The 20,000-nt window shown below is 44.7% G+C and overlaps 1 protein-coding gene across 3 annotated transcripts in view; it reads right to left on the minus strand.

The window, feature by feature from the left end:
* ATG5 (autophagy related 5) overlaps positions 1 to 20,000 on the minus strand; it is a 160,314-nt gene that overhangs the window by 108,203 nt on the left and 32,111 nt on the right. For all 3 annotated transcript variants that reach the window (XR_012801112.1, XM_075597545.1, XM_075597546.1), the window contains exon 5: positions 18,464 to 18,626. Coding sequence is in view for 2 of the 3 variants with exons in the window: in XM_075597545.1 (XP_075453660.1) it covers positions 18,464 to 18,626 (163 nt within the window). In the remaining variant the exon portion in view is untranslated. The remainder of the gene's footprint in view (positions 1 to 18,463; positions 18,627 to 20,000) is intronic.

The following is a 20,000-nucleotide window of genomic DNA, read 5'->3' on the forward strand; positions in this document are numbered from 1 at the left end:
GGTGAGTGGAGCGGGAGGGAGGTGAGTGGAGCGGGAGGGAGTGGAGCGGGAGGGAGGTGAGTGGAGCGGGAGGGAGTGGAGCGGGAGGGAGGTGAGTGGAGCAGGAGGGAGGTGAGTGGAGCGGGAGGGAGGTGAGTGGAGCGGGAGGGAGGTGAGTGGAGTGGGAGGGAGGTGGAGGGAGGTGAGTGGAGCGGGAGGGAGTGGAGCAGGAGGGAGGTGAGTGGAGTGGGAGGGAGTGGAGCGGGAGGTGAGTGGAGCGGGAGGGAGGTGAGTGGAGCGGGAGGGAGGTGGGTGGAGGGACGTGAGTGGAGCAGGAGGGAGTGGAGCGGGAGGGAGGTGAGTGGAGCGGGAGGGAGGTGAGTGGAGCGGGAGGGAGGTGAGTGGAGCGGGAGGGAGGTGAGTGGAGCGGGAGGGAGGTGAGTGGAGCGGGAGGGAGGTGGAGGGAGGTGAGTGGAGTGGGAGGGAGTGGAGCAGGAGAGAGGTGAGTGGAGCGGGAGGGAGGTGAGTGGAGCGGGAGGGAGGTGAGTGGAGCGGGAGGGAGGTGAGTGGAGCGGGAGGGAGGTGAGTGGAGCGGGAGGGAGGTGAGTGGAGCGGGAGGGAGGCGAGTGGAGTGGGAGGGAGGTGAGCTGGAGGGAGGTGAGTGGAGCGGGAGGGAGGCGAGTGGAGCGGAGAGTGGAGGCGGGGAGGTGAGTGGAGTACCGGGGAGGGGGGGAGGTGAGTGTGATGGGGGGGGGAGAGGACAGAGAGGTGTGTGTGTGTTGTGTGTCCTTTGGCCCGTCACTCCGCCACAGGCCAATGAGAGGTGTGCGGGGGCGGGCGGGCCAAGGGACCAATGAGATTTCCCCTAGGGACAGAGGCCATGCAGACAGGCATACAGTGCTTTCACAAATATAGTATAAGATATATATATATATATATATATATATATATATATATATATATATATATATATATGCAAATACAACTGTATGCTCATCTGCATGTCTTAGGCAGGTCTGCAACCCCACCTTTCCCCATCATCACCCAGCATACAGCACTTCCACTGCAGCAAGGGATTCTGGGAAATGACATGCAAATGAGCATGATGATGGGGAAAGACATGCAGATGAGCCTAAGACATGCAGATGAGCATACAGTTGTATTTGCATATTTGCTTTCCTGTGGAGGGTTTTTGTCACTTTTTTTACTCGCCATAACTTAACTCAGTATTATGGTATATATATATATATATATATATATATATATATATATATATATATATATATACAAATACAACTGTATGCTCATCTGCATGTCTTAGGCAGGTCTGCAACCCCGCCTTTCCCCATTATCACCCAGCATACAGCACTTCCACTGCAGCAAGGGATTTGGGAAATTACATGCAAATGAGCACACAGTGTCACTTTTTGCCTCAAAAACCATTTTTAACATGGTTCCCTATAGGCTTAAGCTTGCTGCATGGTCACAGCTTTGAGCACAGCCAGGGTTAAGGTGCATACCCAGAAAACCACCCACAGACAGCTGTTTCGACCTTAATGGGTCTCATCAGTGTGGGGTTGGTTTTAACTGGGTATGCAAAGAGGCTATGGGATAGGCTATACCATAATACTGAGTTAAGTTATGGTGAGTAAAAAAAGTGACAAAAACCCTCCACAGGAAAGCAAATATGCATATCTATATATCTATATATATTCAGAGCGCTTCTCCGTGTAGGGAGCATGCAGCTAGTGAAAACATTGGCCTTACATTTGTGAAAAACAGACAGTGAATCCCAGCGCTTCTCCATTGAGCTATCAATAAATGGGAAAATAAATATTCACAGTGAAAACTAAATCTGTAAGACAAAGAAGACTTTTGGTTACATCATTTGATCAAATAATGATAAGCCTGCTAACCACACCAAGGTAAGTCTCAGTTTCTTTTATATATTTATATATATATATATATATATATATATATATATATATATACACACACACACACACACACACACACACACACACACACACACACACACACACACACACACACACACACACACACACACTAGCTGAGAGACCCCGCGTTGCCCAGGAGTAAAATGTCCCGCTCCCTCCTCTCTCTCCACTCCCCCTGTCTGTTTCTCCGCTCCCCCCCTCTCTCGGTTCCCTCCCCCCCCCCCATGTGCAGCTACAGTGTCGTCACACACACACACACTGTCACAGACGCACACAGTGTCACAGACGCACACAGTGTCACAGACGCACACAGTGGCACAGACGCACACAGTGGCACACACGCACACAGTGGCACACACGCACACAGTGGCACACACGCACACAGTGGCACACACGCACACAGTGGCACACACACACGCGCACAGTGTCACAGACGCGCACAGTGTCACAGACGCGCACAGTGTCACAGACGCGCACAATGTCACAGACGCGCACAATGTCAAAGACGCGCACAGTCACAGGCGCGCACAGTGTCACACACGCGCACAGTGTCACACGCGCACAGTGTCACACACGCGCACAGTGGCACACACGCGCACAGTGGCACACACGCGCACAGTGGCACACACGCGCACAGTGGCACACACGCACACAGTGGCACACACGCACACACAGTGTCACACACACACATAGTGTCACACACACACAGTGTCACACACACACACACACACAGTGTCACACACACAGTGTCACACACGCACACACAGTGTCACACACGCACAGTGTCACACACGCACACACACACACAGTGTCACACACGCACACAGTGTCACACGTGCACACAGTGTCACACGCGCACACAGTGTCACACGCGCACACAGTGGCACACACGCACACAGTGGCACACACGCACACAGTGTCACACACACAGCGTGTCACACACACACACACAGTGTGTCACACAGTGTCACACACACACAGTGTCACACACACACAGTGTCACACACACAGTGTCACACACACAGTGTCACACGCGCACACAGTGTCACACGCGCACACAGTGTCACACGCGCACACAGTGTCACACGCGCAGTGTCACACGCGCACACAGTGTCACACGCGCACACAGTGTAACACACGCACACAGTGTCACACACGCACACAGTGTCACACACGCACACAGTGTCACACACGCACACAGTGTCACACACGCACACAGTGTCACACACGCACACAGTGTCACACACGCACACAGTGTCACACACGCACACACACACAGTGTCATACACACAGTGGACAGAAGGAGTGGGGGGAGGAAGAGTTGAACGGCCGCCGATCCGAACAGACGGTTCCCCCCCCCCCCCCCCCACGGCCATCTCCCGCACCGCGCGGGCAATCCAGGGAGCGCCGTGGGCAAGGGGCCCGGAGGCATGTCTCATCGCGCATGGCAGGAGGTGATGGCGGAGCAGCGGAGGGTGAGTCGTGTTGAGGGTGGAAGGTGCGCCGAGGGGAAGGTGAGCAGTAAGCCGGACCGAGCCAACATTGGGAGATTGGTGGTTGTTTGAACTTTGGAGTAGAGTTGGTGCACCTGCCGCCCCACGCATAGGTGGTGTGCTGACGCTGGAAAGCGGAGGGAGGTCTCTGTTATACCCAACGTGATGTTGGGGCTAAGTTGGAGCTCCAGCTGCAGCGCAGGCGGGCGGCACATAGGAGACCAATGAGGGAGAGCTTCTTATGCAGTGGAGATTGGTGTTTGGAATATCGGAGTGGAGCCTGTTTGCCTGCTTCACGTGTTCAGGGTGACGTGGTGTAAGAAGGGACAACTTAGAGACAGAACCGAGGCGCGGAGAAGCCGAAATCCATCGGCGTAGTGGACAAGTAACGTGGTCCCAACAGTGTGAAGGTCCCCCCCACCACTGTGAGTACGGAGCAGTTTACAACAGAGGTGACGGCGAATTTCCTTTCCAGCACAAACCACTCCCCTTGAGACTTTATCGTGGTTCTGCTTACACACACACACACGTTTGGCCTATGTAAGGGATCTTCTATCCCCTCATGAAGTCGCCAATACTGTTGCGAAGAAACGCATAGGGTTAAGCAATAGGACTGTTCACCAAGGAGTCTCGGAGAAGCAAACATCACTATACGGACAGGAGCTGTGGAACCAGGAGAGGTATCACGATTGTGCCGGGGGACTACTGTGTGGACGCACATGTCTGAAGTGTACCCAGATCCGGAGGTGGATACACAGCACACACCGCTTACCACGAGGTTCCAGCTCTCCATCTGAGGAACACCAGTGACTACTCAGATGACAGATGAACCTTGTACTTAGTACAGATCCTATGCGCATGTTCTATCTACTTTTGCGAGTGGCCTAATTTTATCTCGTGTTTATTAAAATATTGTACCGGTTTACGCTATGGAAGCCGTGCTGTCTTTTTTTGTTATCTATCTATCTTTCTATAAAAGATTTCTTCTTCGCACACAGACTTGTTAATCAGGAATACATTTAAGAATTCATCATTTATTTTAGCACACAGTGACAAGCTTGCACAATGATTTGGGGTGGTCCCCTTCGTCATGTACAAGCTTGTCACGGTCTGCTAAAATAAATTATGAATTCTTAAATTGATTCCTGATTAACAAGTCTGGGTGCGGAGAAGAAATCTTCTACATTGCGACAGCGTTCATGGCAAGGAAAGGTTACCTGCCATTGTCTTCATACAGGCACCAGCAGCAAAGATAATCAAATTGGTGAGTGCTATGCCAACTATTGAGATATATATATACAGTATATCTTTTTCGTACGTCCTAGGTTCTATTAAACTTACAACGCACTAAGCAAATTAGTAGTTACAGATACGATTAAAGTAGGAGACAGCAGCAGTCTTGAATGATCTGTAGGTGTCAGTGGTCTGTATCATACACATCAGATAGACATCAGATAGATATAGATTATATATATATATATATATATATATATATATATATATATATATAATACTGAGTTAAGTTATGGTGAGTAAAAAGAGTGACAAAACCCCTCCACAGGAAAGCAAATATGCAAATATAGCTGTATGCTCATCTGCATGTCTTAGGCAGGTCTGCAACCCCGCCTTTCCCCATTATCACCCAGCATACAGCACTTCCACTGCAGCAAGGGATTCTGGGAAATGACATGCAAATGAGCACACAGTGTCACTTTTTGCCTCAATAACCATTTTTAACATGGTTCCCTATAGGCTTAAGCTTGCTGCATGGTCACAGCTTTGAGCACAGCCAGGGTTAAGGTGCATACCCAGAAAAACCCCCACAGACAGCTGTTTCGACCTTGATGGGTTTCATCAGTGTGGGGTTGATTTTACTGGGAAAGCAAGTGAGGCTATGGGATAGGCTAAACCATAATACTGAGTTAAGTTATGGTGAGTAAAAAGAGTGACAAAAACCCTCCACAGGAAAGCAAATATGCAAATATAGCTGTATGCTCATCTGCATGTCTTGCTTTCCCAGTAAAATCAACCCCACACTGATGAGACCCATCAAGGTCGAAACAGCTGTCTGTGGGTGGTTTTCTGGGTATCCACCTTAACCGTGGCTGTGCTCAAAGCTGTGACCATGCAGCAAGCTTAAGCCTATAGGGAACCATGTTAAAAATGGTTATTGAGGCAAAAAGTGACACTGTGTGCTGATTTGCATGTCATTTCCCAGAATCCCTTGCTGCAGTGGAAGTGCTGTATGCTGGGTGATAATGGGGAAAGGCGGGGTTGCAGACCTGCCTAAGACATGCAGATGAGCATACAGCTATATTTGTGTATATATATATATATATATATATATATATATATATATACACACACATATACAGTGTTCGACAAACCTATACATTTGCTCGCCCCGGGCGAGTGGATTTAACCCCCGGGCGAGTAAATATTGGCCCAAGCAGCACACGTTTGGTACTAGGTGGCGAGTAGAATTTTGTGTGGCGAGTAGATTTTTTGGTGATTTGTCAACCACTATATATATATATATATATATATATATATATATATATATATATATATAAAGAAGAAAAAAATAGGCGCACACCTAGTGCATTAACGTAATAAAATATAATTTGAGGAACATAAAATCAAATAAATGCCCACTCACAAGAGTACTGCAAAAATAAAGCATTTATGAGATTGGCTATCATGTGCCACCAACGCGGTCCTCTCGGTCCTCGGAGGACAGAAAAAATATATTTTCTTGTGAGAAGTTATAAACATCTCAAGATTACAATCATACACCTTTTGTTATGTACATTTTCATACCACCATCTTTATTGTCACAGGTATGAACTATGATCTCTTATGAGGATTCTTATGAGAAGTGACTGGGCAGACACAAGCGTATCTCAGTATGATCTGAGACAGAGATATATATAGATCTCATTGGAAAAATTGTAATACTACTCTGCTTACTCCATGGTTTATTCATATAGGATGCTTAAATCATGCAATTCCTGAGGAAAAAATCTTCTATAGCACAAATACCCTCGTAATGGGGATTTGACAGCTGGTTATCCAGTCTCTGTTTAAATGTATGTTTATGCATTTTTTGTGTAAGGAGTACTATTAGTAATAACTGCTATGTTAACAACTGAAACACTAATCATATGTGATTGATAACTTAATTGTCTTGCTCTGTGATCATATATGACTGATGAGAAGCCTATTCATGTTTTCTATTTACAATTGGCAATGCCCCTTTAAGACAAGTTTATTTTCCTGTTGATCAGTGGGGTGTATACATAGCACTTGCGCATGTCACGTTTGGATATGAGTTAAACCATATAGATCGCGCTATTACTGGCATCTAAGGGCAAGCATGCGCAGTTAGGAGCTTAGAGGCTACACACAACAGAAATATTTGCCATTTCCTTGATGACTGAGCGCAGGGCGCCGGGGACGCTGACGTATGACATCACGGACATGCGCATTTGCATCCGTGATGCACGTTTCTGCCCTCAGTGCCCTAGATCCAGACAGGAACAGTTTCCTATGCTTCCTCTTTAGGCCAGCCCCTAAATGACGCGTTACAGGCGACAGCTCCGGCCTAGTCGCACGCCCATGACGTCATGCGCATGCGCAGTACCCCGTTTGTGACACTAAATTGCCAGAACTGCCCTCTTATGGGTAGGAGTTTAGGAAATATATCCCTATCATTGGCCCTCGGCCCATGATGCCTCCATGACACAGTATGCTAATGAACTAGTATACTCCCTACTACATGTGCCACCTATTACACACTACAGGTGCCCACAATCACTAGCCCAATTACATCCCTTTTTAAGGTGCATGTCACACTGCCCACTGTACCACTCCCAGTAGAAGGCTAAGGCCGAAACGCGTAGGAGCAGGTCCAGTTGGCAGGATCCCCTGTTTTGTCCTCTCTCTAGGACATACTCATGTGCTGTGAGCTTTGCTCCTTGACTCCTCCACAGACTGTGCTGAGTACCTGACATGAGGTGAAGTATCACTTATTTGCTGCTACAGACCTAGGTGTGCTTTTTCTGACTATTTATGTGTTTTTTCACAGTTAGTCTGCTGTTATTGTAATGTTTTACATTTGTCCCCAGATTTAGGGAGACTGTTGTATTCTGTTATTCAGTTCATCAGTCACTTTATCTAGCCACCGTTCTGTGTCTGTTAGTAGCTTCATTATTTACACCCTGTCAGGTACTCTTCAGCATGCATATGTCTATTTAGACTTCTGTATTGTCTTTCAGGGTAACTCCCTGATTTGAGGGTCAATCAAGTTTGCACTTCTCAGGGGATCCATGCCTTGTTTTAAACTTTCTGTGCTTTAATTTTTATTTTATGTTCTGTAACTTTTTCAATAAACATTGTGGTTTTGTATTGTCAGGCATACTAGAGTGCTTTCATTGGGGCTCTTTTCCTTTTCTTTTGCAATAATTTATGCCCTTATAGCACCACCGACAGATGACTACATCTAAATTTTCTTGTCGGTTATAGAGTTGCCTTAATTTGTCCCATGGATGCGGGGTCATCTCTTTTTCTAACACACACACACACACACACACACACACACACACACACACACACACACACACACACACACACACACACACACACACACACACACACACACACACACACACACAGTCTGTAATGAAAACGGTCCTATATTTTATTTGACAGGCAAAAAAGTCCACAGTACATAGGCCTAGGCAGATATAATGGATCTACAGTGTGCCCTATTACACAAAAGAACAACGTTTCACCTAACTCTCAATATCCAGTCATCACTTATCCTGTACTGTTGATAATTGAAATACACATATTATGATAATAGCTTCTGAGCACCCCCACACTTTACACCTTGGCCAGTGAGATTTGTATTTATGAAATAAGATAACAAATCATCTCTTCCTAGCGTAATACGCACAAACGCCTTTCTCTTGCACAACAGAAGTATTTGTTTTATTGAAGATACGAAGCAAACACTATGACGGCGTCTTAGAGACGCACACACATTCTTGCTACCAGTTAGCAAAAAGCAGTTGTATCTATAAAGCCAAAAAAAACATAACCTCTTTTCCTACATAAGATCATACCACATTCCCTTCCACTCCTGGACCACATTTTCCATTATTTCACCATAGACTTTTATTGGGGTGCTGCGTCATCCAATGTGTGTTAATGCGCAACTCCTGAGCACCACACACTTTTATATTCCACAATAATCTTTGTATATAGCATGTAATCACCTATCAGAACGTTACCAGTTCTACGTAAGAACATTCTGTCTCGCACATGCATCATCAACAACAATTGCTATTCTGCAACCTTGGAAAACCGGCGAAGAAGCTAGAAGCTATTCCAATCATAGCCTTGCTCTATGCTACAGTCAACTTTCCACTGTCTTTGCTAAAAGGATCAGTACAATTTTAATTGCACATAGATATAGTCCAAAAATGTTTAAACTGTCCTTCATCAGAGATTTGTGAACTACATAATACACCCCCCCCCCATGAGGCAAGTAAGAGATGTTGCTTTCCAAATTAAGCAAACATAATAATACAAATAAAAAATGTGTTGCTTTGAAATGGAACTGGATAGGAAAGCATGTATTATTGTTCTTTTAACGAGAAACAAACTCTAAATGGTAGACAAACAGTGGAACTGTCACTTAAAAAATGTAAATGTTTTCTCTCTGTTTCAGCTCTGAATTAAACTGCCCTGAGGTTTCGTAGAAAAACAAAGCTGCAGATGCAAGTGCGTGAGACCCTAATCGCAAATGGTACTTTCTTTTCTTTTTTTGTGGTCATCAATGCTGTTTCACTGGGACGTTAGAAATCGTTACAGCGAAAATTAACCTTAAAAAACACAAAAAAATGCTCAAAAAGTACAGCATGTCTTCATAGAGTGGTTCTTGGTTTCACTAGCTTTTCTTATTTCTCTTTTACAAATAGCTGAAAGATCTAAATTAGCTTTTGAAAGTTTTCAAAAGATGTTTCGTAAGTATTTAAATATGGTTTCAAGAATGTGTTGTGCTCTTCGTTGCTAGGGTAGAAAGTTGATTATCTTCCACCCCAGATATGACAAGACAGACACCATACACCTATAATATATATTATCTCTAACTGTGCATGCAATGTCTTGTATAATGTATACCTTGTTCACTTATGCAACTATGTATTTGTAACCATGTATTGTCATCTTAACTCTGTGCCCAGGACATGCTTGAAAACGAGAGGTAACTCAATGTATTACTTCCTGGTAAAACATTTTATAAATAAATAAATCTCCAGCACAACTAAGTTGGTATAGGGCAATTCTTCAGCAAATAAATCTATAGATCTGTTCATCATAGTTATATACCGGTAGTTACATAGTAGATAAGGTTGAAAAAAGATATACAGTATGTCCATCAAGTTCAACCTATGCTAAATGTAGGCGACAGATATTCCTATATTTGTATTTTCAGTATTTTGATCCAGGGGAAGGCAAACAAAAAACTCCTGTGAAATATCACGTAATCATATCTCATAAAGGGGAAAAATAAATTCCTTCCTGACTCCAAGAATTGGCAATCGGATGAATCCCTTGCTCAACATCCTTCCTGTGTTTACTTATTTGGTATATCAGTGTATAACTTTCCTTTCTAAAAAGATGTCCAACCATTTTTGAAGATATCTATTGTATCTGCCATCACAGTCTCAATTGCAAATGAATTCCACATTCTAACTTCCCTTACTGTAAATAAGCCTTTCCTTTGTTGCTGGTGAAATCTCCTTTCCTCCAACCTTATGGGATGACCCAGAGTCCTTTGTGTTCTGCCCTTGGGATGAATAGTTCTTTTGAAAGCTCCTTGTATTGAGCCTCAATAAATTTGTATATAGTTATCATATTCCATCTTAGATGCCTCTTTTCTAATGTAAACAACTCTAAATTCGCTAGTCTGTTCTCATCGGCCAGATTTTCCATCCCGTTTATTCATTTGATGGCTCTTCTCTGCACTTTTTCTAGTTCCATAATGTCTTTCTATTGAGTGGTGTCCAAAACGGTACACAAGATGTGGTCATACTAATGCTTTATACAGTGGCATAATTATGATTATTTTCCTTCCGTTTAATGCAAGATAAGATCTTGTTTGCCTTTTCAGCTAATGCAAGACTTTGGGCACTATTGCTAAGCCTGTTGTCTACAAGCACTCATAAATTCTTCTCCACCAAGGATTCTCCTAATTTTGACCAATTTAATTTGTAAGGTGCTTGTTTATGCTTGTTTCCCAAATGCATAATCCTACAATTACCTGTATTAAACCTCATCTGATGTAATTAATAGACAAGGGCACAAACCTCATCTGCCATTTACCTATCCAAGTTTCCAGTCTATCCAAGTCCTTCTGGAAGGAAATTACATCCTGCTCTGATTTTACTACCTCACACAATTTAGTGTCATCAGCAAAGATGGAGACTTTGCTCTCTATGCCAACCTCAAGGTCATTAAAAACAAGTTAAAAAGCAAGGGGTCCTAGTACCAATCCTCACAACTTTATCCCAATCTGAAAAGGTTCAATTTATGACAACTCTCTCTCGTCTATCCTTCAATCAGTTTTCAATGGGATTTCATTTCTTTTGTACACTAACCTCGTGTGGAACTGTATCAAAAGCCTTTGCAAAATCTAAGTCGACCACATCAACTGCATTACCCTGGTCTAAATTCCTACTTATCTCCTCAAAGAAACTAATAAGGTTTGTTTGGTATTACCTATCCTCCATAAATCCATGCTGACTGTTACTAATAATTTTGTTATCCATTGGGTATTCCTGAATATTATCCCGTACTATCATGCGATCGGTATCCTTCCCAGATCCTAAGGAGACCTCAATCTTGAATTGACTATAATCCACAAGGCTCATCTACGCCAGGGAAGCGCAAACTTTTGCTCCTGCGCCCCCTTTCTCGTCACCCGGTACTCACGCCCCCCTCCCTGAGTGCGGCATCAAAAGACGCGTGGGGTCACGTGACATCACATGACCCCGCGTTGCCATGGAGACGCTTCCAGACGCCGGCTGAAGCAAGGTAAGTCGAGGTTCCAGAGGCCTCATGTGATCCCCCGGCATTTCATTTTAATGCCTTGGGGAAGAGAGCGGGGCCTCTGCAACTGCCAGCGCCGCCAACCCCCTCCCTGAAAAATCTCGTGACCCCACAGTTTGCACACCCCTGTTATGCAACATCCTAAAGTATGCATCAGTATTCTACGGCAAAGATAGAAATGTTTTAACTTCTATAGTGCCGAGGAAACCTGCAGTGCCTTTCTTTGCTCACACAGAATATAACCTTTCAAATTAATAATCCCCCGAGGGGTTATTTATTCATTGCCTACCTCAACTGAAGAAGGAGTGTCTCTGTCCTACCACCAGGGTAAGCATAGACCCGATGGCCAACAGGGAGCCACAAAGTTATATGCCATTAGAAATATCTACTTCATTTTTTTTTACAAAAGACAGGGAGCCCAATGCTACATCCAATTGACAAAACATATAAAGTAATAAGTATAAAGTTTAAATACTTCAATAATAATAATATTTACTTGGTTATTTAGTTAAACCCTTTGGCCAAAGCATCATAAGCCTGCATACCAAACGTCAAGGTATAACCAAAATTAATGCAGGTCCTACACTACACTGTGAGCCCTTCCCTTTACCTCTGTATGAGGGGAAAGAACCATAGTAGGTCCTGTTCTTGCAGCAAAGTGAAAAGACCTCCCAAGTTAAAAAGGTGAGGAGGCGTGAACTCTGGGGGGAGGGGCCACCTACCTCCATACAACTGTTACCAGTCAGAAATTGATTAACTAGCTGGGAATGTGCGTGTTACTTAATTTTTTTTACCAGCAAAATAAAAGCTTATTTCCGTTGGTTTATCTACGCGGGGCAACCCAAGATCACAATGTAGAAATAAAAAAATGAAAAGATTCCGGGAGCCGTTTACTGCTTTAACACCGTTAGTGCCAGACGGTCCTGCCACCACCATGGCATAAACCCTCCGGCACTAGCAATCCCATCTCTGCTCTCCTTATGGCTCGTGATCGCTCAGTGCATCCGCTGTTCTCTCACTTCAGTTTATTTTTATGTCAGCGCTCCGATATGGAACGCCATCTAGAAAACAAGCCAAACCCCCATCATTTACAGCATACGTCATAAGAGCACCCAGTGTGTCACCCTTCATCATGTATGCTGTATGTCATAGGGGCACCCAGTGTGTCACCCTTCATTGTGTATGCTATAAGGGTACCCAGTGTATCACCCTTCATCGTGTATGCTGTACGTCATAAGGGCACCCAGTGTGTCACCCTTCATCGTGTATGCTGTACGTCATAAGGGCACCCAGTGTGTCACCCTTCATCGTGTATGCTGTACGTCATAAGGGCACCCAGTGTGTCACCCTTCATCGTGTATGCTGTACGTCATAAGGGCACCCAGTGTGTCACCCTTCATCGTGTATGCTCTACGTCATAAGGGCACCCAGTGTGTCACCCTTCATCGTGTATGCTGTACGTCATAAGGGCACCCAGTGTGTCACCCTTCATCATGTATGCTGTATGTCATAAGGGCACCCAGTGTGTCACCCTTCATCATGTATGCTGTATGTCATAAGGGCACCCAGTGTGTCACCCTTCATCGTGTATGCTGTACGTCATAAGGGCACCCAGTGTGTCACCCTTCATCGTGTATGCTGTACGTCATAAGGGCACCCAGTGTGTCACCCTTCATCGTGTATGCTGTATGTCATAAGGGCACCCAGTGTGTCACCCTTCATTGTGTATGCTGTACGACATAAGGGCACCCAGTGTGTCACCCTTCATCGTGTATGCTGTACGTCATAAGGGCACCCAGTGTGTCACCCTTCATTGTGTATGCTGTACGTCATAAGGGCACCCAGAGTGTCACCCTTCATCATGTATGCTGTACGTCATAAGGGCACCCAGTGTGTCACCCTTCATCGTGTATGCTGTACGTCATAAGGGCACCCAGTGTGTCACCCTTCATCGTGTATGCTGTACGTCATAAGGGCACCCAGTGTGTCACCCTTCATCGTGTATGCTGTACGTCATAAGGGCACCCATTGTGTCACCCTTCATCGTGTATGCTGTACGTCATAAGGGCACCCAGTGTGTCACCCTTCATCGTGTATGCTGTACGTCATAAGGGCACCCAGTGTGTCACCCTTCATCATGTATGCTGTACGTCATAAGGGCACCCAGTGTGTCACCCTTCATCGTGTATGCTGTACGTCATAAGGGCACCCAGTGTGTCACCCTTCATCGTGTATGCTGTACGTCATAAGGGCACCCAGTGTGTCACCCTTCATCATGTATGCTGTATGTCATAAGGGCACCCAGTGTGTCACCCTTCATCATGTATGCTGTATGTCATAAGGGCACCCAGTGTGTCACCCTTCATCGTGTATGCTGTACGTCATAAGGGCACCCAGTGTGTCACCCTTCGTCATGTATGCTGTATGTCATAAGGGCACCCAGTGTGTCACCCTTCACCCAGTGTATGCTGTATGTCATAAGGGCACCCAGTGTGTCACCCTTCATTGTGTATGCTGTACGTCATAAGGGCACTGAAGTCAATTACATTTTCTAATAAAGAGAAGTAGACATAGTAAACACTATAACCCTATAGAGTTATGTAGTACCATTATATACTACCGTTTATTTTCACCTCATCACCAAAACATGCTGCTTTACCTAATTCAATGAAATAAAACGTGTAAACCCATTGCTGGCGTCTCTGACAGCAGACGGCTTGAAAACCATTAATATGACTAAGCTTTTTACATTATCTTTTCGTCTCTTTTTCTTACGCACCTGGGATCATGCTATCTGTCATACTGCAACAGAAAGATGGAGGTCATTACTCATCTGAGTCATTGTACAACAGCAGATGGAAGTAGCCAAATATGATCCTGAACCCACGTGCTTTCACCATGCTGCAGTGCTGTGTTTCTCGGAACTCAGTGGTTGGCCTGCTGCAAATACTTTCTGATTTCAGTAAGTCAGCTAGGATGTGTTAAAGGTCATAGGAGGTAAAAGGTGACACACACTATACCTGCGACAGTGTCAACACAACCCTATATTTTCCCAAAGACGGCAGCTGCCTTTCTTCACTACTATAAAGATCTCCCCGACTGCCTTGTTGGTTCTCAGCGCATACTGCAAATGAGGGTGTTAATGACACTGCAATGGAAATAAGGCAATTATGAGGAATTACTCTAACATAGCAGAGAGCCTCACCGCCTTCAAAGGCAAAGGTATGAGTTCATACAGAACAGCTTTGCCACTTCAGTGCTAGAATTTACAGTCGATTTAATGAAGTGGTGACCTTCACATTATGTACAAATATGCCTAAATAATAGTATGATCAGCTAGCATATTATAAATGTTCTTCAAACTGCAGCTAAGTCATCAATATTTAAGCAAGAATGAATTGTTTGCAGGTTTATGCTCATCAGGTAAGGATGTGTTAAAGGACCACAGCTGATCCACCAAGAACTGACAAACAGGTCAATATCAATATTTACCTGGATTATATAAAGTCATGTGTTTCCCGACTACTTTTTTCTCTTCTTATTGAGAAAGTGGCTACCAAATGTCCCAGATTGTCCGGGACAGTGTCGGATTGGGGTATGCAAGCCCCGATGTCATGAAGGTCCAGATAAACATGTCAAAACAGGGTAAGGATAACCAGCTCCGGATACGGTTAACAGGGGTGGACAAAAAAATATAATACATTACAGCCAGTGTTTTTTAGACGCGTGCGAGGAGGGGCATTACGGCTACCACCTGCCGCTCCACACTGGTCTGCGGCTCTGTGACACACTGACACACACAGACTAACCCCCCACACATACCCCCAACCCTTCAACCCGCTCCGCCCCAGCCATCGAGAGCGTTCTGCCTCCTGGTCCCCTCACTGATCGGCGGTGACGACCTGTCAATCACCGCCACTGCCGGTCACACCGTGCTAGATAGAGTTTTGATGTCGCTGGGGAGCGCTGTTGCCGGTCGCAGCAGTGATCAACAGGCCGGTTATCAGTGCATACCCCTGGCGCCGGGGGGGGGGGGGGAATATAGGCGCCAGGGATTTTTAGATCTTTGCCTATAACTATCTCTAGTATTCTCAATTTTTTTTCTGAAGTACTTGCTCACAAATGAAAATATGTATTAAGAAAAATACAAATAAAAAAACAGGCGGGGGGTGGGGGAAATACTTTTTCTGTCCAACCTAGTGAGACTAAAGAAGTCGTTGAGAATGGTCAGCTCTTGCGATGTGTGCCAGCTTCTCCTCGCAGTCAGGATGTCTCTCGGGTAAGCACTTGTTACCATGTGTCCTACAAAAGTGCCGACACATCAGCCCACATGGAGGGGAGTTGTGAGCCCACCATTTCTCCTCCGACCTCCCCTTCCCCTCATGCTTCCTGTACAGCAGAGCCAGGAACTGGAGGGATGTAGCCAGAGGCTACCAGGAAAACAATGACAGTAATACTGCTTTGTCGTAAAGTGCTGACAGTTCATGAAGCCCTATCACATACTGGAGCCATATCTACAGGAACATTGAGCCCCTACCCAGAAGAGCTTACCATCTAATATTTTAATACTTGAGTTACATGAATGTCAGTGGAAATTAACGTCTCCCACTTTAAAGACAGTGCCTGCATCTCTAAACTCAGCTGACACACCAAGTTCAGAGACCACTCTAAAAGAATGTGTGTTTTTCTCTTAATCAGAATCTCTTCAATGTGTAAATACAAGGCGCCTAACTACTCTTATAGCACAGGCAATAATGTTGAATTGTTCATGCCAAAAACCTAGGAAAGGCAGATAAAAAAAAATGTGATTAACTTTCCGAATTAGGACTAGGGAAGATTTGGGATGTAGTTCAGCTATTTGTAGACGGGATTTGAAAATAACAATAATAAATACTAATAATGAAATAAGTCTTCTCATGTCACATACTTGAAAATGAACAGTAACTCAATGCATTTTTTTTCTAGTAAAATACTTTACAAACAAAGTGTGTGTGTGTGTGTGTGTGTGTGTGTGTGTGTGTGTGTGTGTGTGTGTGTGTGTGTGTGTGTGTGTGTATAGATGGCAAATGGAAATATTACTGTGTACTCATTTGCATGTCACCGTTATCGCCCTGCATACAGTGCTTCCACTGCAGCAAAGGATTCTGGGAAATTGCATGCAAATGAGCACAAAGTGCCACCTTTTTGCTTCAAATACATTGTGACATGGACCCCTTTAAGCTTATGCATGCTGCATTGCACAGCTTTTCAGCACAGCCTTGGTTAAGATGCATAACCTGTAAACCAACCCACAGACAGCTGTTTCAACCTTTTGGGTCTCATCAGATCACACGCGCGCGTGCACGCGCACACGCACGCACGCACACACACACACACACACACACGCGCACGCACGCGCACGCACGCGCACGCACGCACGCACACACACACACACACACGCACACACACAGACACAGAGACACAGAGACACACCAGGCAAACGGCGGGATAGATGCAGGGGAGCTATCAGAGCACTCCAGTCAATGTGTCAATGCATCTGTAAAGTGAAAATCATTAGGGGGCGTGAATGTGCCAAGCTCAGCTGTGGTTGAAAGTAGAGCCTGTGACAGAGCTCTAGCAGCCCTCATCCCGCAGTTGTGCAAAGTGTGTTTGGTGAGTGAAACTGGCTTCAAGTAAGAGACACTGCCCCAGTTTGGTCTACCAGGAACTTGGTAGCATTGGTCCTTAGACTTTGACAGGTGCGGCTCCTCACAGAAGCTGGCGGGCAAACATAGAAGCAAATGGCTGTCAAGTACTTGTGAAAGAACGGGTGGGCCTAGTGTGAATGTGGGTTTCTCTGCAGCTTGGCCATTTTTATTATTTTTAGATGGCTAGGCGCTTTTTGAATGTACTGTTTTAAACGATAAGATTCATTTTTAAAAAGGAGTACGGACCTAGGACTATAAAGTCCAGTGATCTTTTTTTTATTATAGAGATAAAAAAAAATCACAGATAGTCAGAATTGGCCCCGTACACATGAATAAGTTGGCAATGTAAAGGCATCATGCCCTTTAAAAAAAAAAAAAAAAACAGGGTGTCTTCTCTTTTTAGTGAATGATTCCCTGGAAACCAGAGGGAGTATTTTTATTTGTATGTAATAGATTGTGGAATAAAACACATTAACCCCTACTGGTGAACTGATAAAAGTGAAGGCTGCTCATGATAGGAACACATGTAACTAATGGAAATTGCATTACTTCAAGGAATGAAGCTCTAGACCCCTCTCCAAAGGCACCTACTCCACCTGACGTGTAATAATCAAAATGCGTGTAGATGCGATCACCTATGCACATGAGAATAAAATGCATGTTTAAATAAGGAGAGAAATAAATGCAGAGTAAGCAAATTAAGAAAATTGTTAAAGCCTCTGGAGAAACAGAGAAACAACAGAGAAAGTTCCGGAACCAATATTGAAGACTGATTTCCTCACTTTCAGCTTCAAAGGGGAGGCACTTCTCCCTAACCTTTCAATATTTTAGGAGTTGAAATATCTAGTAGCCTTCCCTGTACCTGCACTGTACACATGGTAGAGAAGGACATTCTGAAAGTTCTGGACTCTAAATCATCATTGAAGAACTTTTATATCCGTCCTATAAAAGGTATCTCAACCCAAATGAATCTAATATTTTGGCACAGGATCTAAAATGTTCCCTTTCCAATAGGATGCAACTGTTACGCACCACACCATGAGTTTTTGGTCAGTAAAGTCAGGGAGCACCCTAGTGGTTAGGCATCCTGCCCACACAATTATAGGTTTAATTTCTTACCCGTGTTAACAAAAAAAAATCAAAGTTACGAGTGCTAAAGTGTTTAGTCCAAACCCAGATTAGCATCCCAGATATCTTTACAGATAGCCCTTACACAGGGCTTGGTACGTACCGTTCTGCAAACCCATCCACAGTTGCTTGTGGTCTTTTTTCTGCATCTCGTTGATGACTTGACTTTTGTGCTTTAAAGCATCCGCTTCCTTCACAGATGACATGAAATGGGCTTCAATCACATCTTTAGATTGGCAGTGCAGAAGATCTTTTTCTGGGAAATTCTGGGAAGACAATGCAAGAGACACTGTTAATAGGATCCTATCCGTGACGACGACAAGATTTGTCTGATATTTCATGCAGGAGAGACCGGCGATTTCATTGTAAGCTTCTTAAAATGTTGGGTCAGTTTGACAATCAGTATTTTGTATTTTTATGCAAATCATATGGGATGTTACAGTTTTCCATAATCCTGTAATGAGTGTGGATTGTGATGCGCCATATACATATATAAACATAATAATAGCTTTGCAGTCTGCCCGAAGCCCAAATGTGTATGATTTGGGGGTTATATTGGAATTGAATTGCGGCAAGAGTAACACTTCACTCCAGATGAATGCGACATGTAAGTATAGTGCAGGGGTGTGCAACTCCCATCCTCAATGGCCACCATTGGTCAGGTTTGCAGGATATCCCTGTGTCATCACAGGTGGCTTAATCAGTGGCTCAGTGAAAGAAGAAGCAGGGATATCCTGGAAACCTGACCGGTTGGTGGCCTTTGAGGACTGGAGTTGCCCACCCCATGTACAGTCCCACAGCATAGCTTACTAAAACTGTAATAAATAAGTTAAATATATGGTAAGCAATAAGTACAATTTGCAACAACACCTTCTCTGCTACGTTTAACAGTTGTTTCATAATCGAGGATACGTTCATTAGCTTGGCAAGCTTGGGCCAAAAGCCTTGGTGTGAAGTTGTATGACATCACAAAATACACCATTCCTAATGCGCTTAGTGAACACTCTTCTGCGGCTCATACCCAACTGGAGAAACAGAACAGAGCACAGAATCCGGAGTTGCAGGGGTCAGAGCTGCTCAGGCAGTTTTTTTCTGAACACATATGGGTTTTCATTTTTAACAGGCCCTGAGCAAATGTTTTTACATCAACATTTTCTCCACAACCACGACCTGACTTCACAATGAGGCACGTGAGCAGGTACGGCATGAAAAGGGGAAAGTAAATGCAGCTTCTACACTTTGTTTTTGACTGGCTACATGGGAATTCCCCTTTTAATAAGGTCTTGTCCCAACCCTTTCGCAAAGTGACATAAATGGCTTCATGAGTGGAGGGATCACTCAGCCCACAGGTGTCAGTGATACTGTTAGAGCTGAAATACTCAGCTGAATGGCCGTGGATTAAGTAAGAACTACATGTCTGCTGCTGAAAACACTTTTTGTGCCGCTGACCGAGCTCATGCTTAGAGAGCAGTGATGTCACCAACTCTCCAAGCATGAGCGACGGGTGTCCGCGCTATTTCGCAAGCGCGTGCTGGGGGCGTTGCAGGCAAGCTGAGCGCGGTTCAAAGTTAGATTTTTTTTGTTTACGCAAGCGCCAAGCGTGGGTGAGCGTCCGTGCTCGTGCGCTCCGCGTAAGCGGG

Source organism: Ascaphus truei, chromosome 4 (assembly GCF_040206685.1).
Source record: "Ascaphus truei isolate aAscTru1 chromosome 4, aAscTru1.hap1, whole genome shotgun sequence".
Lineage (NCBI taxonomy): Eukaryota > Metazoa > Chordata > Amphibia > Anura > Ascaphidae > Ascaphus > Ascaphus truei.